Below are 22596 nucleotides of genomic sequence, written 5' to 3' on the forward strand. Positions count from 1 at the left end.
AACACACTAAAACAAACTGAAGATACATGCAGAATTAAAGGAAACTGAAATAACCTGAAACTCAGGTATTTTAAACTCTATTTAGAGAACTGTGCTGGCTTTAAAATAACAGTTTTAAACTTTTAATGTATTAATATAAACAGGTAGTATATCAATAACTTGCAGGATTGTTTTCTACAATTCCCTTACAAAGTAATTCTGTATGGAAATCAGTGGTTTGGCATCTATGGCCCTACCAACAAAGACCTCCAGTACAACAGTACATGTCATACTGAAATTTACTCTCAGCTATCAGAAAATATGATCTTATGATGAGAGATTGTGAAAGGGAAGGAAGGGTGGCAAAAATACAAGGACATCTCTCTTCCTTTTCTCTGCACTTCAAGGGCAATTTCTTCTAAGTTCATGCTTTTTGGAAGATTATACAGAAAAATGTCTGTAAAGGAACCTTTCCTTTTAATAAGCACCACTTAACATCTCTGTGGTATCTGAGTATGTAAGTGTGTCTTCTCAGTAACATAACTTACACTACCTTATAGGAGAACACAACTCCCTCAACACACACACACATTACCCAGATGCCTACAACACAATGTTAGTGGGCATCCTTTCACCAGTGACTGTCCATACATGCTTTGCAGAACAAAGAAGTTCTGAAGCACAACATTTAATTGAGAGTTTTAACCAGAAATATTAATGCAAAAGATTATTTACATTCACTCACCTTCAAAAAAAACCCCTCTACTTTGGTATTTTCAGAACAAGATCAAGATATTATTCAAAAACAAACCTTCATTTCCATGTGTACATTTTATAATCATTGGGTTTTTTAAATCCCTGCACGTGTACCCCGGTTTAGAACACTGTGCCTTTTCCATGCCTATACAATATTCCTGCCACCATACACCAACTATTCTATTTTGTGCTCCTCCTTCCTCCCCCAGATGTAACTTCTCTACAGAAAATAAGCTACAAGTGCTGATGTAGATGGACAGCAGACTAGTATCCCTGAGGTAGCAAACTGTACTTAGGGAAGAGTTAGTTTAGACACAGTTTACAAGTATGAAATGAAAAATTAAATGTAAGTTGTAATTCATGATTTTGAGCTTCACATTTTACCAAAGAGCATTTCAAAACACTTACAGCCAGAATAATCTTTGCCAGCTTCAGGGAAAGTGGATCTGAATCAATGTCTACGAGTTTATATAATGTCTTCAGAAGGATGTTTCTTCTTTTAAATCTTTTTCCAAGCATATTTCCATCACCCAATGCTTGATGGAGCTTGGTACAAGCTAGACAAAGGTGTTCTATATTGTCTTCTCCTTGAAGGGTGTAGGAAAGGAGAGAAAAAAAACTAATTATCAGTGCCACTGTATCCAGAGGATCTCAATACATGAAGACACAGAAGAACAAAATAAATAACAGGTTGCACAACAACAAAAATGAGACACCAAATAAATGTCTTCACATGCTAATGTGATACCCAGAAATAATTTTATTCTGCTTTGTCAAAAAAAGGAGACTCAAGCTGAGAAATCATTTAGCCAAAATAATACCTACAGCTAAAATTAAACTCACCTTTGATGCTTAATAATCAGATTGACCAAATGTCTACCAGGAAACTGTGTCTCTGAGAACATTCTTTAAAGCACTCCACTCAACATTAGCTGTGAAAAAGGGATCATTATGGAGCATTTTTCTCCCCATATACCTAACTTTATATATCAAACCTTGCTGGGATTAAAAAAAGTGCAAGTAAAGACTTGCTAGAACTCTTCAATGTAGAGGTGCAAGACATATTTGAGTGGAATGTTGTCCTACTGACAAAAAAAGTGATCTGCTTCCTCACTCAAGTCCCTGAGACTCTGTTTAAAATATACAAAAATAAAACCAAATCACAAAAACTGCATCTCAACACAATGGAATCATGTACATGTCTACAGAGAAAAGGAGAAGTCTTGTCTATTTTTAAAATTGAACAGTGAGATTTTTTAAAGATTTTCTTACATTTGCCTTTTTCCATAAGGTGACACTTACAAAGCCTCATGTAAATCTACATGAACTGGCAGTATAAACTGCATTTACTCAGGGTGTATTTCACAGCTGAAATAAAGTCATATTCAAGGAGGCAAAGCACTTTTGATGAAACATGTCTGAGGCCCCTACCATGTAGGCAGATTCAAGGACTGATCTCTCAGGATGAGAAGTGCCTGGAAGCTCTCAATTTGCAATCATCACACTCAAGGAACAGCAATGACTATTCCATTTCTACTCCCATCGTGACAGAAAATTTAACAAAATTTAGCATGATTCTAAATGCTCTGCTCCAGTAAGCTGTTAAACAGGAGTGGCAAGGAACCAAAACTGAAAGGTCTTACACTCCATTTCATCAAAATTAACAACAAAAATTATTCATCACTCATCCCATGGGGAATTTTAAAGCTTAACCTCCTGAGTATTGGAAGGTAACAAAATTAATTATTTGCTCCTCTAGAAAAAGAGACTTTAGGGTTGGTTTTTTTTGTCACATTATAACACAACTCAAGTACATCATACTCAGAAGAATTTAGGCAATAAATAAGTTCCAGGTTAACTCCAGATTTGTTTTTGCATGGAAAGGCTTCTGCAAATACTTTTGCATCAGGAAGATGAAGAAAAAGGCTTCTCTATTAATATATGAAAAACTAAATGTGACCTAGGTTCATGTGCAGGGAATTAGCTAAAAGGTACAAAGCAAATGACTGCACACAAAATTAAAAAACATTAAATTACCAAGAGACCCACTCAAAGCATCTCAATTATGGAATTCTAACATTCATAAGAATTATGCAGTAAACAGTCCAAAGAAAGCAATATATCACACAGTTGCAGGAGGCAATGATGCAATTCAGTTACAGTTTGTGTTAACATTCAAGAAGTAGCAAACCTCAGGTCTTAAGGTATATGTAGTACTACATTCAATCAGCTGGTGAGAAGGCATCATTAGATAATGTCATCTATTATTAGAAAAGCTAGGCCATAATCAGGTTTTGATAAAAGCTAGAAAAACCCCAATACACTAAGCAAATCAAGTGAAGACTGAGGAAAAGGTGCATGAAAACTGATTTTCCTTAGCTACATTCATGACAAGGGAAAGACATGATTAGATTTTACCTCTAAATTTTATTTTGCTTACAAATAAAGAACAGCTCACCATGCAAAACTGTAACCAATGGCTGATATTTGACAATCTTGGCATTAAGCAAGGAAAATGTGAAGTTACATAGCTGTTTTCAAATTTCCTGATCACTGTTGTCTATACATCAGTGACAGACGTGGGAATGAGAATCCTGTCGTTTTTAAACAATAACAAATATTGGGAATCACTTAGCAGTGTACAGCTGTTTCATACTCATGAACATCTGCAAAACTATGCAAAAAAAGTTCTAAGCTGTACCATGCTACCACAAACATTGCTAAAGATCCTGTAAAACAGAATTACTTGTAAAAACAAATCTACTTTCTATATTCTCATCATTCAAATAAATACAGTATCTACAGAAGGCAACTGAACAACTTTTCCAATGCAAAATGGATTCCAGAGTTTAACCTTTCAAACTATACTTAATTTACTCAATTTTGCTTCAGTATTCTGAGTCATTACATACTTTTCTGGCACATCTAACACTTTAACCACAAGTGGAAATTTTCATTAAGATTTCCTTGGTTTTTTAAAATGGATTGAGACCTTCAATACAGTCTATGGTTAAAGCAGTGAATCTGTGCAGTACTTATTCTTAAAATTATTAGCTCAACATTGACCGCTAAGCTTGCAGAGCTATGTTGTCTAAAATAAGGTAATTTAATCAGACAAGGTAAACACTAAACCAGTTCTGGGGTTTTTTACAGGATCACAGAATGGGTGAAGTTGGAAATGACCTCTGAAAGTCATCTGGTACAACCCCTGTGCTCAAGCAGGGCCACCTAGACTGCCCAGGCCAGTTTTACACGGTGAAGTCACTGAACATATGGAAGCATAAAAGGCCACATACTCCAATTACTGTTGTTATTTTGTAGTAAACAAAAATGAGTCCCATGCTTCCTGCAAGAAACAGTACAGAAAACAGACCCTTTCAGAGCAGTGCTACCCACTTCTTTCCAGTTCACGCAGAATTGGTAGAATCCTTGTATGCCAGAAGTAATCTTCCTCTTCCCATTCATTTATTCTTGTTTCATCCTTTACGCCTTCAAAATACATTCAAAACAAAAGCACACATTCAGTGAAGGTTTCACTTTCTACAATAATAAATAACTACAAATACTTTATTCATTAGTCAGAAAAAAAAATCTAAAAATGTCACATTTTGCTATATTCTGGGTTATTCTATGAATTAAAGATTTTCTTTCTATTTACATGTTCTCAAAAACGAACATTTCAAACAAAACTAGATGGATAAGTGGTTTGATACGTAAAGCTGTGTTATAAAGTTTTGTTTGCTGACATTAATGGTTCATTTGATCACTGAATTGGAAGGTAATGACTACTTAAACATCAAAGTGTCCTACTATTTCTCAGCTCTGTGTTCACGTGACAGCTTATTATTTGTTCCAAAAAAATGCATACTACAGATAATCCTCTAGGATTGCAGTATTTTATCTAGTACATATGCATGATACAACACTAAGCTTGATTAACTGACTGGTCAGTTAGGGAAAAGTCCTGTTAGTTATTACATCCTGTTAGCAATTCTAACTACTTCATGCAATTAGTTTTGCAAACTTCATGACTAAACTTTTATAAAATGTATGTTTATTCCTATTCCTCATTGCATTCAGCAGTTTGTCACACGGCAACCTCTGAAATGAGTAGTAAACTATAGATATGTGAAAGATATTTTGCCTCCAAAAAAACACGTCAGAAATCTTGAAGACAACTAACTCCCACTGTTCTTGGCCACCCTCAGCCAAATACCCGTGTGACTCAGAAAAAGCTACTTTCCATTATCAGAAACCTTGTCCACTTCACAAAGGAAGTTTTTAAAAATATTTAAGTTTTTTTTTACTTGGCTTCAAAAGAAAATACAAAAAAAAATTGTATCACAGACATCAAGGCAAAAGTTGGCAGACCTGAAAACCAGTGGACTAGAATTTTTCTGGGAACAAGACTGGGAGCATGGATCTGTTTTCAGATTGGACAAGGAAGATGGTGAAAACACAGTTAATTAAAAAATGGAATCAAGGATTCACTTTCATATGGATGCAGTATCACTGGGAATTATTCTGACATGCTGAACATCCTTTACACCTCCACCTAGTATTTTGTGAAGTGACAAAATTCTGGCCTTGACCATTGGGCCACTACAGATGGAGAGCCAGAGCTTCTGCGAAACTCAAGATGTAAAGGATCTAACAGTTGCTTACAAGGTGCATGTAGGCATGTGTTTGGAGTTCAAGATTGGGTTAAGCTCTTTATCTTGCAGGCAAGCAAAGTTGTTATAAAGACAGGGTCTGGTCTGTTGATTTGTTTTTGCATTGAGGTTTTTTTTAATAGGGAAATAAAAGCCACACAACTCTACTAAATAAGAAAGCCATTAAGACTGGATTATACATATTTCTTTAAGTCATGGATTTGTCTGAAAATGTCTCCTGTTGTTCATTACTAGCTCTTGCACTTAAAGGACAATGTGAATTCCTAAGAGAAATATGAAGGAACACAAAAACTACTATACTGCCTGAAAACACCAATAATAAGAGGTTTGCATCACAAGAACAGTATCTCAGACCTTAAAACAGTGACTGCATACTGCCATTACTTGGAACAGTAAAACAATTTAAAACTTCATATTTTAAAAACTTGCTCTTTAGAAAATAGCCTAAAGACTAGTTTTTTGGTCTATATTAACTGTCTACATTTTACACACAATTAATCTATCAAATATACCTATTTCAAAAGATTATAAAAAATGCTGCTATTTCATAAGTAATACACTATATTTGATGCATACATATTTGCATGTTATTAGCAAATATTGTTATTATTTTGCATGGCATTTTTATTTTCTAGATCAAATGAGCTGACCATCTTATTTAAATTGATGAGTGGCCTAATTAATAAAACACTATGCAGTGTTTGCAATGAAGTGAAAATTCTGCTCTGGATAATGTAAAAGTACAGCTGAAATAAGAACACTACAGTAGTGTGCACACTTCCTTCCTGCCACACAACCCACATATTGACTCAATTATTTCTTTTATTTTCTATCTGTAGCTACCTCTCCTAAACTGAAAGATGGAACTGACTTTTTAACTACACATATACTTAACTTCATTAGTCAAGAAATAGAAAACTTTGGGCATGCATTTGCAGATAGAGACAAACTTCTCACTTTTAAAAAAAATTACCAAATCCATTTAATTTTCAGTTCAGAATGAAAAGAACAGATGCTTTTTTGTACTGCTCTGCTTCACTTGTCTCATATTCATCAGAAGAATACAGCAAACTGAATGTCATAATGGTATAATTTAAAAAAAGTAATTATGCCTTATATCTAAATAAGGTATACCTTATATCTAAATATAATTATCCCTTATACCTAAATAAAAAAGAAGATAATCAGCTTTTACTAAACAAGTGAGAATGACCAGACAATACACGACTCTAAAGTAAAGCAACATTACTAAATTGTGTCTCAGTCCTGGGAGATTTTTTAAGCTGCTGATGAAAAGTTAGGGTACTAGTTGTATTTAAAATATTGCAGAAGCTGTCCAGAACTTTCTAATAGAGCAAACCACAATTCAACAGAAAAAATACTCAAGTCAAAAAAATGCAGCAAGTTCAAGTTGGTTGTCTCCGTTTTTCATAGGTCTTAACTGCTGCTTTGCATTCTGGTCAAAAAAAATCACTAATCAGTCTACATTTATTGGTTGCTGTTTTTAGCATGTAAATACAAGAGCCTTAGCAACACTGAGCTTTGAAAAGCTGAGTACTGCCTGACTTATAATGTTTAGCCTTTTCACTGAATACTGAGTGGCCACGAATAGATCAATATTAAAACAGTCTAACTACTCTCTAAAATGTCAAAGCATAAACACAATTCATATCAGAAAATAGAAATAATTTGTAAATGAACACTCCACCCAGAATCCCATTGTAGAGAAGAAATGATGGAGAATTCCTGGTGCCATCCCCTTCTTTACTGTGGGATAAAAGATGAAGCATGCACAAACTGAGGAAGCTACATAATGTTAAAAAAGTAGACTTAGAAAGAAACAATCCTAAAAACACACTGTATATTTTCAGTAACATCAATAAAATAGCACAAACAAATTAAAAGGCTTCTAAGTGTACTAACTTGCATGACATGGTAAATACTCTCTGCTCCTCAGAAAGAAATAAGAGCAGAGCACAATACAGCTTTTGCCAGAATGATCTAGAATAACAGAATTTCTCATTTCTAGAATAATAGTAATAAAGCACAATAATTGCACAGTAGAAAGTTCAGGTTTCTATACCAGACTCTCAAATACGCACTTGTGATGTATGAAATGTGCCAGCTATGAGGAAATATTATTAAAGTCTGTTATGTAAAATTAGCAAAATGCATCCCTACAGAGCAATCCAAAATCTGCTTCTTCAGATAATACAGGCTGGCATAATTTTATTAGTTTCTGTGCAACTGTGACAGATTACAAAAAGTGATGGGCAAATAAGGTATTAATGGATTGGCAGATTCTTAAGCCTAGATATGGGAAAAGCAAATAGAAAATACCAAGAGATATTTAAAGTGAAGATCCCTGGAATATTGTTTCTTTCACTAAGAACAGTAAAACCCAATATATCTAGAAAACCAAAAAATATTGTTCAGTGAAAAATAAAGAACAATACTGGCAAATCCCAAGAACTACATTATTTCTATTTGACTGCATTTCACATTTTTTGAATGGAGATGAAATCCCTTGTACCTGTTACTCTTCTCTTCTGGCCTGAAGTCCTCAGCTGTGATGACTTTTTGCCAGGCTCTTCCATCTGGTCACTACAAGATGCAGTATGAACACACAAAAGCATTATCAGAAAACTGTCTCAAAATGCTTGCTCTTCCACATGCATTGAGTTGTGCATATTAATAGCTAATTGGAAAAGATTATGTTATTTTACTAAGTTAGTAAGTTAGCTGTTCATTAAAAGTTACATGTAAATACAACCTCCTCCCCTATGTATTACAGAAAGCTCCTTCAGAAATACTGACATATTCACACCACAAGAGGTCACCATTATGGAACACAAAAACTAGGCATTTCTGCTTGCTCAATAAAATGAAAGATGAACCAAACTAAATTCAAAAAGAGACAATTTCTATTTTACCATCAGCTTCATTAAATGAATATAAAACTCAACTAGCTTAAAAATGTAAGTTCATCCATTCACAGGACAGTTTCTTTTTCTGACAGGATTAACACTTATATAATATTTAATGAGAAGATCTTTCAAAGAAACAAACACCTGAGTAACCTTAAAAGTATATATTAGAATTTCTGTGTGTGCCAGTGAATTATTGCTAACTGTGTAGTGATCACTAGTTCTGCCAGTACAATAACAGGTATGTTGCCATTTTATTGTTTTACAAAGCAATGCCATAATTCCTGCTGATTTTATGGTCAGTCCTTCTTTGGACAGAGGAAACTACTACATCTATAATAAATTTATTTATTTATTCTAAATAAATAGTTTGCCTAGCCACATACTCAAGCAGCACTGATCTAAAAGAAATATACAAGATGTAGACTCCCTGCTATCAAACCGGAATCTTTTCTCCTGTACTAAAGACGAAAGCCTTAATCTATGTTTTCTATTCTCAATGTATGTTTAATTTAACACTTCTTATTCCATTTAAAGTCCATGTACCAATACAACCTAATCTCCTGAACTCCATTCTAAAGATGACAGTAGTGTGCTAGCAATGTTATTTCATTTTTTTAACCAGGTAATTTAGTTATTCTAAGGCTTAAAACTAAACTGTTGTTTAAGTAGTTTGCTGGATTGGTGCCTAAATTCTGTCTGTCAGTCCAGACAGAAGATATAAGTTAACCTATAAACAGATGGAGACAAAATAAAAGACAAAGCTCTTGCAAGATCAGTTCCCTGCAAAAAGGACTGGATAGCTCACTGTGGTCAGTGAGAAATTTCCCAAGCAATCACATCACAGAGGACCAGTTGCTTCATTACGGCTAAGAATGAACAGTGCTTTATTTTTACAGCATGAGGACTTAAGTGCTCCAAAATCCAAATGCTTACACAAACTACCTTGAAATTAGTTCAGCTCACATATAGCAATTTCTACTCCTCTGGGGAAGCAATACTTTAAAAAGTAAAAAAAGACAAGTGTTTACCTCCCTAAAATTGTCTGACATCTCTATGAAAGAAGGGGCTTAGAGCACGCATTACAGACAGTTCAATCTATTGGTAGAAACAAAAATTTGATTCCATTTCTGTGAATGCCTTGTCCTACAAACTTTAAAAGTTTCAGAAACGTTTCTACAAGTTTCAGCCATCTCTGAAATCAAGACTACAACTTGAAAACATACTAGATAAGCAAGAGAACAACTTCAGTCACCGTACACTAAACATAGCTATATTCAGAAATCAGTACCTTCAAAATTGTGTGTGTAGGCATGATGACAATACATGCCTATATGAATACAGATGTTAGAATTCGCTTTCCTCAGAGAAAGTGTTTTGTAACTATATTCTCTCGGTGCCTCTTCCCTGAAAATGTAAATCCAGGATGAATCCAAGAAACTCAACAAAGACAATCCTATGAGTTTTGTTGGAAGCAAAAGCAAATTAATATAAAAAGCCACTGAAGCAAAGGATGAGTTAACTTACCAGAGAGAAACACCACATGTGTGAGATGTAGAGTAAGACCATGTCAAGAATAAGACCATGTGCATGAGAAGAAGTTGGGCTGGAATCTGTTGTTTTTTAAACACCAGTATCAACACCAGTATCACCAGTTTATAGACTTAAATTAGTAGGAAAGCAAATTGTTCTGTGAATACCAGCAGTAGAAACCTCTATGCTCTTGGGAAACATCCTTGTAAGTCACCCAAACTTCCATTATTTTCAGAAAATGAATACACTGAATACCTATATAATTGGGAATGGTTCATGAGCAGGCTTATCTTTAGGGAATATGTACAATTTAGGAATTCTGTGAGAGATTATAAAATCCCTTTACATGTCTTTACCACTCTGTCAACTTCATTTTAGTTACACAGACTTTTGGTTTGTTATCTTTACATTTTCATTTAGGATTGAAATTTAAATAGAAGTACCTTATTAAGAACAATGCAGTTAAAATATAATCAACCTGTTACAAAAAATAAGTCACCTACTATTGAAGGGAACTGGCTTGTCAAGAGAGTGGTTGTCTTGGAAACAAAGTCAATTGGCAGAAATCTGATCGTCTGATAAGGGCCTCATCAAGAAATCAACTGACAGAGGCTCTGATGATTTACAGAAGAAAAGGAACTTGGCAACTGGATCATTTTTGTCCTTCTCATATAAAAGAAATCATAGTAGCCTCAATGAAGAACACTGCTCTCATGAATGTACACAGAGTGTGAGGACTTCCAAAAAGAAAGTGAGCCAGTACTGGAGCAGTGTGGTGAGGTGGGTTGACCTTGGACAGATGTTAGGTGCCCAATCACACCACTCTTTTCACTCCCTGCCTCAGCAGGACCAAGGGTAGAAACAAGACGGAGAAAAACCCACGGGCCAAGACAAAAACAGCTTAATAAAACAAAAGCAAAGGCCACTTGCGGAAGCAAAGAAAAACAAAAGAGTTATGCTCAACTTCCCACCAAAAGCAATGTCCAGCCATTTTCAAGGAAGTAGGGCTTGAGCATGCAGTGATTGCTCTGGAGGACAAACCTCATAATAATAAATGCCCCCTCACTTCCTTTGTCTTAACTTTCATTGCTGAGCAGACATCATACATTATGGAATCCCTTTTGCCTAGCTGTCCTGGTTATGTCCCCTCAAAACATCTTGCTCACCCCAAGCCTACTTGTGCCAGGCTGAAGTTGGAGAGGCAGGGCTGATGCTGTGGAGCGCTGTTCAGCAGCAGCCAATTGCTGGTGTGTTACCAACAACCCCCTGCAATGCAAAGCACAGCACTGTGAGGGCTGCTCCAGGAAAAATCAACTCCGTCTCAGCCAGACCCAACACGTGTTCAGTATTTTCCCCTGGTGAAAGAATGGATAATTAAGTGAAAGCTGCATTTATTAAGCAATTCTGCATGTTTAGAAATTTACTTGCTTGTTCTTGCCATGAGCCTCTTGTGAATAGCAAACCTGCAAACTCTCACCCTTCCATGGTATTCCAGGGAAAACTACATTTCTATGAACTATATCCAGAGGCAAAGAATTGAACTAGTAATCTCCAAAGAAGCCGCACACAACAGCAAGGTTTGAATCACAAATGTGAAAGTAAGGTCCCAATGAAGGAACAGTGCTTGGGCTCCTTCCTCAATCTGCACCTTAAACATCTGAGAATCTGACTACCTCCCTGCCCAAAATTCAGGCATTGGGTCTGAATTTTGTCTCACACTATCCCACAGATTTAGACACTTACCATCACCCCTGCTACAGTTTTGACCCAGGAAAAGTGATATTTTTCTTGACAGATGCCCGAGCACGGCGCAGATAAGCAGACTACCTTACGTGTATTAAAAATAGGGAGGTAATTAAAAATAGTGTCATTGTATTGATATAACCTATGACACTGCTGATAGCCACCAAGTCAGAGACTTACTGCTTTGTTTAATTTTTATTAATTATTGGTAGAGATGTATGGCTGGTACCCCTGATTATTTAGTTACCAGTTAAGAGGGACTTATGGTCTAATACTAACAAGTTAATGCTTCTCTTACAGAATTGTACCTATCAAGCACCTGTGGTCAGCAAGGTAGCAAAGCTCAACTAGAACAAAAAGAGAACATGACCATCTTTTCTGAACTGTCCAGCTTCAAGGCATTCCCTCTGACATTACCCTCTCCTCACAGTATCCTCTATCCTCCTCAAAGTATCCTGTAACATCTTATATATCCTAACAGCTTTGTGAGGCAAAACTAGATAACAAAGTGGGAGAAGAAGACAGAAGCATAGTAACTGACATAGTGTAACAAAGAATGAAAAATATACAGGTTACTTTTCAAAGGGAAGAGCAGGAATAAAGGTGAATGAGAAAAAGATGAGGGCAGTGGGGATGGAAAACACCATAAGAGCCAGTATCTCCTTCTACAAGCACCAAGGCCTCACAGAACTTTCTCATCCAGATGCTATGAGCCTCTCCTTTTGTACCCATGCAAACTGGATCTATGGACTCTCTCCTAAAGTAGAGACAAAACTGGGACTATCCCATGTAAACCAGAACCTGAACAGATTCTTAGAAAGGCAGAGAGCTACTAACACACAGACTGTGCACAGCATGCCCTGAGTAAATGCTGTAAGGAAACCCTAGACTGTAGACACAATCTGATGTCTGGAAACAGACTTCTTTTCCATTTTTAAACATGTCCTTTTTATTAAGCCAAAGAACTATAATTATGGGCACACGATTTCTACACATCTATAACTGCAGAGGCCTTTCTATATCTGTAGAACCACCATTCTTACCTTTAAGTTACTTCCTCAGAAGGAAATCTAAGCACCAGATAGTTTGTTTAACCTTAGAGCCCTTTTATATTTGGTCTTTATTTTGATAAGGTAAACAAATCTTTTTTCTTCCATTTTCCCCTCATAGTCATTCAGTTTCTCCCCACTGTATTTTCCTTCATTACATCCCCTTCAGCTCCCACAAAATTCCTTTTTCTAGTTTATTTAAAACCCAAAAATGTGGCTGAAATTTTTACAAATTTTATTTTGGATCCATGATATATCAATGTTTTCAGGTCTGCAAAAGTCTAGGAGAGCAATTTCTAACTTTTCACAAAGCTCTAAAAACAGTGCAGGCACTGCAGTAGATGCAGACTGTTTATACATAAATACAAGCACTGAACATCTGATTTTACCAACATAAAATGGTTGCGTGCACTGGAAAGCCAGACATGGTGAATCTACACCCAAAAATCAAGACATTTTACTAAGTGTAAGGAAGAACAGATTTCAATCAATGCTAAGCAGATTTTGGGGGCCCGTTCAGGCAAGCCAGATGTATCAAAATGACTACTAGGCACAAAGGTGTTCTTCCAGACTCATTCAGAGCTTGGCTCCCATCACTGTGGATAATCCATAAACAGACAGGCCATTTAGAAAGAATGTTGAGATTTTACTCACCTGTATATTCAGAGTGTGACTACACATTTACACTGTAATCTGGGTTTATTTTTATTGCTAGCACTGTCCAGGATGGCATGCCTTGTATTGATAAAGATCATTTGGCTATTTAAGCAGCTGAGTGCTTTTCTTTCAACCGAAGTCTCACAATTCTATATGGACTACAAAGGGAAAAGCTGGAAGGAGGTGTTGTGGAAGTATATACAACCAATAAATCCTTAAAAAGAACCATCACAGGTAAATAGTTTTTCCTGTTTTGAGTGCTTGCCATGGGGGAGAAGAGCTCTTGTCCCACAGTCAATGATGGTGCTACAATGCACCCTAACCCTCCCTCCAGGTATTGAATGATCTTGATAAAAACTCCTGCCAAGCCTTCTCTTCTCCACGCTAAACAGTTCCAGATCTCTCAGCCTTTCCTTATACAAAGGATTCCTTCACATTTTAGCAGCTGGATTCCCTTCAGTCATTTCAACATCTCTATTGCACTGGGGAGCCTGGAGCTGGTCCCAGCAGCCCAGGTGTAGTGGAGATTTTCAAGACACAAATGAACAGCATGCTAGATTATCTCATCTACTCTCTTTTCCACAAAAGATCAGGCCAGATGATCTTCTGAGGTCTCTCCCTGAGCTTTTATGAACCTGTGTACATCAGGACCTCCAGGTCTTATTCTGCAAAGTTGCCCCCCAGCTGGATTGCTCCCAGTATATAATAGCGCCTGGGGCTGTTCCAGCCCAGATGCAGGACTTTGCACTTGTCTTTGTTAAACTGCATCACGTTCCTGTCAAACCATTTCTGGTTTGACCTGCTGAGGCTCCTCTGGACAACCCTCTGGTGTATCAGCCAATGTGTTCTTTATCTACTGACTGTCAGCACTTTAAAAAAAATTATTCAGAACTGTGGTCTCATGAACAGCCCGTGAGATCTCTTGGCAGGAGCACTGTGTAGCACCATGCAAAGATACCTAGGGCTCTAGAGCAAGTTTATCAGGGCACAGCCTAACCCAGCAGCTGTCTCCAAAAGAACAATAGCAGCTCTAGGGAAAGTTAAAGGAGCTAATGGTGATCCTGGGAATTAGGGCACTAAGGACAACGGAGCAAACCCTGAGTCAGCAGCAAGGGACAAAGTGGTGCAAGGGGCCCAAGGCGAAGAAGGGGCAGAGTCAGATGTGGAGCTGCAGCAAGTGAAACTGCAATGGATCTTCTCAGAGCAGGTTCATTTACACAATGCTTTTAGGAGCCACTGCTTCAGAACACAATCCCCTGCTACCATGATTCCTCTGCTGTAAGTGTTTAGTGATCAAGAAACAAGAGTTCTAACTCTAAACCAAAATTACTGATGTTAACAACAAGACATTGCCCTGTAGACTTTGAAAGGAAGTATAAACAACATTCCAGTATTTTTGCCAAAGCAACTAGTAGGAAGTGTTTTTAGCTTTTGGCAAAATGAGAAAAATTAGTATTTAGTTTTGTCATTTACTCTCACAGAAATTAATTTTTCCACATACCAATTAACATTTGCATTTCTCATTAATCCTTTTATTCCAATTTCATTATACTATCCAGATATTTCATGTTGCCAGAAGGACATCAGAATTAGTTTCTGGTATTGCCTTTCATTATTTGAATAGTATGGAATATGTTTTTTATTGCAAACCAACTGATTCCTTCCTGACCATAACTCAGCACTTGAAAAGCACTCTATCCTTTTAGACAAAGAATTGACCTTCACTGAGCCACTTTAGAGAATCTGTCCCTATTTTACTCAGTTACCACAGAATCTTCCATTCTGTGATGTCATCTGAGGGACAAACAAGACAGATAAACACAATCTGGAAATAAGCCTCAAAGAAAAAAACAAAACCCAGTATAATAGCTCAATTTTTAAAGACTATTTTCTTTTTCAAAAAAACAATGGAGACGAAATTACTGGCAGACTGCTAAAAGAGATATAAAATAAAGTATTAAGCCAATTACACACAATTTGAGTCAGTTTGACTTCTCATCCACAAAACTCCTCAAAAGCATGAAAATAATTTAAAACCTGCTAATATAGATGTCCTGAAATTATTTCAGGAACCGCAGAGGATTACAAGGAACATAATAAGAAGAGGAAAAAAACAAAGGGAGTGAAAACTATAATCAAGTGCATAACTGATACCACTGATATGAGAAAATATAACTAGTAGAAAGACAACATAATTTGTAAAAATATATTGACAAATAGACTAACTCTCTGAGTCATCCTAAAGATGAGTAAATAACAATCCTGTAAACACAATCATGGGAATAGCTCACTCATTTTTTATGACAACTCCAGCGATAAGAAAATACAGCATTTCTTATTTACACAGGCTGTTGATGGAGAACCTCATGCACATGTTAAACAGTATGACTTAAAATAATAATCAAGGTTGATGAAAAACTTCTATCCTTATCCTTTTTATTCTTCACAGTCTTTGCATATTCTGTCTAATATTGAAAATATTAACAGTATCTATTTGTGGCAGTGTATCTTTAGGCAACCAGACAACTGACAGTCTAATTCCAACTATAAAAAATATCTAAAACATTAGCCTAAATATATTTGAGTCTGAAAACCACACCCTCATCATCTTCCTAACTTGAATCTTGAATAAACATGGCATTTCTAAACAGAAAATAAATTTAAATCCATTGTTACCAGAAGTCTACCTAGACTGAACTGACATTTCTTCTCTACCCTTTGCATGGCACACTTTCCCATTCCAGAATTGCAATTCAATTGGTATTAAGGACTTTCAAGACCTAGATCTCCCAGATTTGGAGACCAATTATATTGACCTGAAACTAAGTGCTAGAGTGGAAAGACTCTTTAGAGTACAGGGTAAAAACGAGCCTAAACGCCACTGTCTCTTTCATGAGCTAAGAGACCAGAGATAAAAGTTACCTCTTACCCTTTTCTTTAGAAGTCTGTAACAAGTTCTGAAAAAAAGAATTCTTCTTCCCCAGTGTTCTCTCAGTATCCCTTAACCCTATATCAAACCAGGCACCTTCTTGAAAGGGTAGGTGTCACAATCTGGAAAACACTGTAGAAAGCTCCACCTGTGAAGGATTTCCCACCACTCAAAATCAGTGATCCAAATAGCCAGTGGAACTGAGGCAGAAATAGATAAAGATTAGTTGGGAGCAGGTTAATTTCCTGTTTCCCTGTCTTTATGAGAATTCCAAAACTTGTCAATATACATAATTAAAAAAAAAATAATAAAAATACTGAAAAATGTCTGGAGAGTCAGCTACACCATACTTCAAACCAATAGCCACACCATATCACTCATTTCAAAAACATCATCCAGAACAAAACAGAATGGGTGTTCCCCTGAGGAAAAAAATCTCTCTCCTCTGTGGGAATCCTTTTCTTCGAAGAGAAAAAGAATGTATATTTTGAGCACAGATGTGAAGGTAGTTCAAGCAACCAGAGAGAAGTAATTTCCAGTGGTCCTCTCCAACCCACCCTATTCTTTATCATTTAATTTTTTGCTTTTATCATTTTCTATTGAAATACTACAAAACTCTAAAAAAGCACAAGCAAGAGAAACTATTCTCATGGAAGAAGAATATATTTCAAGGATACTGCAAAACAGGCATTTAATAAAGAGAACAATGGTGAGAGAAAACAGGGCAGAGTATATCTTCTTTATAGTACCTGCTAATCCTTTTGTAGCTCTTTATAAAACTCACTTATTAAAAAAGAACAAGCCACTTGGGAATGAACTGTTTGCCTCCAAACTCTTCCTCACTCAAGGCACCTCTGCTTTGAAGAAGTCCTGGAATGACATCTAAGCTTTCAGAATATTGAGAAATTAGAGTAGGAAAAAAAAAAATCATCATTCTTTCACACCCGGGAAACTGTTGCTCTTCATCAGCAAATCTGCCATCACTGTTGACACTTCTCTTGAAATATATGAATGCAGAAAACATTTTAGAAGTTTCACTTCTATAGCAATCACAATAGATGGCAAGGCACAATGGTTAGAGGATGGTGTAAACAAAACTGAGCTTCCTTATGATTGCCAGAAATTGTTCCTAGCTTTCCTGAGGCAACATGTCAATAAATTCAATCCGCTTCAATTAATATACCTATTCTATTACATCTAGAATGTTATTTGCAAAACAGAATTGCAAACAAAATGGCAAATGGCTTTTTCCCTCAAAAGGTCATCTTCTCTTTTTCCCCCAGTACCTTTACAAGGCAGTTGTGATTTCATTAGCACTGTTCATTCTTTTCTTCAGTCTTTGGAACAACAAAAGAATGTGAGACAGAAAGTGATCAAGTCTCTTGTTGGAATAGAATACCTCCCCCTTCTGTTGTCTTTAAAATAAATATAATAGCACTAATGGCAGGAATCTGCCATGCTATTTTGTCATGCTCTACTGTTTCCTCATTAGCAGAAAAAGGGTTTAATTAGGAAAGTTATTTCAGTACCTGTATAGGAACGGTAGGGAAAGGGGAGTAGGAAGTCCCCTGCCTCCCCCTGTATGAAGTATACTACATCTACAATCCCCTTGCTTAATTCCTGTAAGGGTTTTAAGTCACTGCAGTACAGAATTGAGGTTGACACCTGCTTCATGTAGAAAATGACAGGACACTAGATAATAAAAGATTTGACATTCCTTTAAGCTTTCATCCTATTATGCCTGAATGCGATGTACTTTAAATAGAAAATATCTAGTAACCCTATACAAGATACCTCAAGTATTTATTATACAGAACCAGATGCAATCTAACCTTACAATCATCTAGTAAACATGTTCTACTGAGAAAGAATGCCAAATCTCTCACTGCAATGGCCCCTCTATGGTTCTGGAGCCTTTTACATACAACTATCATGAAGACCAAACTCAACAAACTGTATAGAAGGCGAGGTTTGTGGTACCTTTCAACTGCCGTGTCAGAAGAAGAATGACATCTCTGAACTCACCCAAGCACACAGAACAAGGTCTGCCTGACTTGTGGAGTATCATACACAAACACTGGACCAATGTGCTCTTTGGTCTTAGCAAGAAGATACAACATATGAGAGCAGCTGAGATTATCCACACCCATCCCATCACATGGTGGCCTGAACTGCTTGGGCTGATACAGATGAGGGACCTTTATCTGTGGCTAAAGGGAAAGCATTTTGTATTACTCTTGTGCATCTTGCAGCACTGCAGATATACATGGTGCTCTAAGCTTAATGAGCACCTAAATGGTGTCAGGAAGCTTTGCTTCCTAAGCATTGGCAAAAACCAGCTCTGACTCGAGTACACAGAAGAGGACTCACAGGAGAGGTAAAAATGGACTATTTAAAAATACTCATCTTGCATCCAACACAGAAAGATGGAGGAATGTTATATTTTTCTACCATTTTGGAGAGAACTAGTCAGAACAATATTCGAGAGCAATTTTTGGTATTATGTTAAGGGCAGTAATTTGAGATCTAATTTAACTGATGTATGAGACTCATGGTTGCAAAAAGCATCAGTAACAAAAATGCAAAACCAAAAATTTGCAGAGCTCTTGTTCTTAGAAGGAGAAGTGTACAATTTTGAACAGACAGGAAGCATGCCTAATGGGTTAGCTGTAAAATTATGACTGAGAAAGAAGGTGATTCTTTTGAAGTAGCAAAAGTATCAACTGACCCTTTCTGTCAGAGGCATTTGGACACCATCAACCAAAACAGCAACCCAAACAGAAAGCAGAACTGAACACAGCAGGATGCATATTCCACAAAAGGAACTATCCATCTCCACTACAACACTGAAGTACTTCACGCCACACCTTTATTAAATAAATAAAATTCAAACTACAGTAAATTATGTAGTATGATAATCCAACTAGTCTTTATCTAAGAAGTTATTAGATCACTGATTTTAAAGAGAGAAAATTATATTGCAGTAAAGTATTCTCTTTGGTGCTTAACCTTTTTTTTTCACCTACTTTTTTTATCTCTGCTCTTATTTTCTCATTCTTCCTCCACACTCATGGAGTTTTTTCTTTGCTACAACAAATCTTCGTTCTTTTAGAATCTGTCTTTTTTTGAAATCCTGCTTACAGTTTAATTTAAAAGAGTCTTTTGATAGCTCTGTTATGTATCATTTACTGTAAGAGCCTCAATGGACAACATTCTCTTACACTATTAAGTGCTATCATCAAGTTAGTAAATGAAAGGCCTTTCATTTTATAAAATTAAGAACATAGTCTTTAATATCAAAGGTGCTTAAGAATATCCAGGGAAATAGCTTTTCCCTAAGCATACAAACATGCTAGAAAGAAGATACTTACTGGCAAATATGTCTTTTTAATAGTGAAGAAGTTTTACAAGGATGTGTTTTGAAAATAAAGTGTTCTTCATTCTTTGTTGCTGAGACTGCCAGATCTGTCAATGTTATTAGCACAAAACAGTTGTTCATCTGACTGCTAATGCAGCAACTGACACACCAACTACCCATAGTGCCACAGGGCTATTGCTCCCTGTGCAAGAATTCACATCTAAATCAAAAGAAAAACAAACTAGTTGATTATGAACTAAAGAATGGATATGATATTCCAGGTCCAGTAAAAACAGACTGCAGGCATGTGAGTCTCATTACTCTCTAACACCTCTACTTGGTCATAAAAAAAAAAAAAAAAAAAAGAACTAAAAATTAAAAGTCACAAAAAAATTCTGCTTCTATTGCTAAAGAGTTTTAGCCTGGTTTTGGTGTATGATCACATACCTGAACTGAAAGCATGGCTCTACTCATCTGTCAAGCTAAGTGAAGAATGGCATAGCACCTTAAAACAACAGGACTAAACTACAAAAGCAAGCACATTAAATTTAAACTTGAGGATTTTACACACAGTGACTAGAAGACTTGGTTTTGAAATGTTAATGATCAAACAATCACATCAAATAAATTTCTATCACCAATATTTTACAAATTAGTCTTTTGAATGTAGAAACTTTCTAAAAGAAGAAATGTAAATTTTTCTAATAATCTAAACACAGTTTCATTTTGAAGCACATGTAATGTTATCTTCAGATACCATTAATTTTAAGCATTTTGATATTGCACAATTGAGTAACCAGGAAGAGGGCTGTATGAAAGATGCACATTACCATACTTGACCAATGCTGACCTTTCTCCTTGCAGCTGAAGTGAAAAGTTTCCTGGTGTCCCTTCCATGGAGTCTTCATTTCCTGATCTGCTGGTATGTTCATTACAAATTAATTGTCTACTCTCATCATTAAATGATGTGTACAACTTTTGTTCTGTTAAGCAGTTATTATTACTTCTGTCAAGACTATTCATCATCATAGCTGGCTCTTCAAAATCAGGTTTCATTTCATCTGAAACAGTCAAAGAGAACACATTTTGTTCAAGTGTTATTAATTACTGCTTGTCGTGTTACATTATCAAAATTTGCTTGTATCAATTTAAAAGCTGAGAAAGTTTAAGACTATTAAGAGTAAGGTAGTCAGTGTCTTCTTATGAACAGCATTTCTTAAAGTCTTTTGGGGTTGTGTTTAAAGTTTTAATATTTCATCTCCATGATTTCCCTTTTACAAATAGGTGGATTGTACCTGGTGAAAAAAATTGATTGTATTTCAGGACCTGAATATTATGAAGGAACTCAGGAAAAAGGTAGCTGTTAATCCTGTAGCTTCTATGTACATACAAGAAGAACCTCCACAAATAAAACCCCTCACATAACATTTGCATGATCCCAAAAGGGAAGAGACCAAGGCAGGTTACAAATACACCAGCTTCTCAACTTCTTCAATTAGTAACATCAGCTTATTAAGGCTATATGAAGTGACACATTATATAAAGATATATTTATAGAATAAATACATAAAAATGAAGTAATGTTTAGTAAGTAAAAATGAGATATTCAGTTTATAATGTAAAGTAACAATCCCGGACAGTGTAAGAACTATCATTATAAATGAGTCTTCTGAAATAAAGACAGTCCCAGCACACTTTATTATGAGCCAGCATGCAGGAAGCCAAGATGCCATTTCCCATCTTCAAGAAAATTACTTTTAAATCCCACATTTGGTGACCTTTATTAAACCTCCACTAATAAAACTCTTAACAACAAATACGATGTAGTTGGAGGCCTGTCAAGACATATCATTCCTTTTTATTCCTCCTTTTAGGCTCAGGGAATCCATCAGGGAATCTCCTTAGATGATGGCATCTCATTATCTCTTCAAGCATGACAGCATTTAATGTTAATTTTACTGATGACAACTTTCAGTAAAATTCCATTACTTGGAAACCTATAGAAAGAAGAGGCACCTGAGTAGTTTTCAGCTCATTTTCAGTAGTGCAAGCCAGCATCATTTTGGGAAACCAGAGTTTCAAAACTGCCATAAACCCATTTAAATACTTCCAGAATTCATACTGAAAGGACACACAAGTCCTTTAATGTATTAATAATTCATGTAATTACCAATATAAAAACCCATCATGCAGTAATCTTTATAGCAAATATGTATCAAAACATTCTTACTCTGATTCAGAGGAACCACCTTAGCAGAAAATAAATCTTTCAGAGAAGTTGCTCTAAATAAGCCTTTGCAAGCTTTGCTGACTTTTCTAAGCTCTGCAGCATCAGCAGGAGGTGTTGGATGGAAAACAGAAGAAGCTTCATCTTTTTTTTCAGAAATTATTACTACTGGTTTCTGTGACAAAAATAAAGAAGACTTTTAAACAAAAGCACAGATAATTTAATTTTCATTTAAGTAAAAAATTAAAAAAACCAAACCTACATAACTTCTAACAAAGGGCTAAGTTCAAAATAGAACAGGAGTTACACTGGCTTGCTCATTAAGAAATTTTCATATTCTGAATCTAATGATATCATTCCACCAAACAAACCAGATGTCTATACCATTATCACCACAGCCAACATTCAGAGGCGCAGAAAACAAAACCTAGCTTGAGTAGAACTCAGAATTATTTATTCCTCATAAGTACTCATTTAACTACATCTGCAGCAAGCTTATTTATCAAAGAAAATATTGTGCCAATGACTATTGTCAACAATTCTAGAGATACATCTATTCTTTGATTTGCTTTTGAGCACTAAAACAGTATTTCCAAAGCACTCCAAATATATTCACATCATATGTACTACTTTCTGTCACACTGAGACAAATCATGCAGATCCAGAAACATGAAAGTCCTAGTTTTATGTCAGTGTCTTGCATCTTAGGGGAGGTGAACAAGTCCCTGAATCTCTAGTATCAAGTACTTGTTGTGCCCTTGACCT

General features: G+C 36.0%; 1 protein-coding gene across 10 annotated transcripts in view; it reads right to left on the reverse strand.

Moving 5' to 3' along the window:
* ARMC2 (armadillo repeat containing 2) overlaps positions 1-22596 on the reverse strand; it is a 70460-nt gene that overhangs the window by 42315 nt on the left and 5549 nt on the right. For all 10 annotated transcript variants that reach the window (XR_011681050.1, XR_011681039.1, XR_011681036.1 and 7 more), the window contains 5 exons: positions 21835-22006; positions 20455-20665; positions 7942-8012; positions 4132-4224; positions 1144-1322 (listed from right to left, as the gene is read on the reverse strand). Coding sequence is in view for 7 of the 10 variants with exons in the window: in XM_071438765.1 (XP_071294866.1) it covers positions 1144-1322; positions 4132-4224; positions 7942-8012; positions 20455-20665; positions 21835-22006 (726 nt within the window). In the remaining 3 variants the exon portion in view is untranslated. The remainder of the gene's footprint in view (positions 1-1143; positions 1323-4131; positions 4225-7941; positions 8013-20454; positions 20666-21834; positions 22007-22596) is intronic.

Source organism: Agelaius tricolor, unplaced genomic scaffold (genome assembly GCF_023055355.1).
Source record: "Agelaius tricolor isolate 1412-34295 unplaced genomic scaffold, bAgeTri1.0.p SCAF_1, whole genome shotgun sequence".
In the NCBI taxonomy this organism is placed as follows: Eukaryota; Metazoa; Chordata; class Aves; order Passeriformes; family Icteridae; genus Agelaius; species Agelaius tricolor.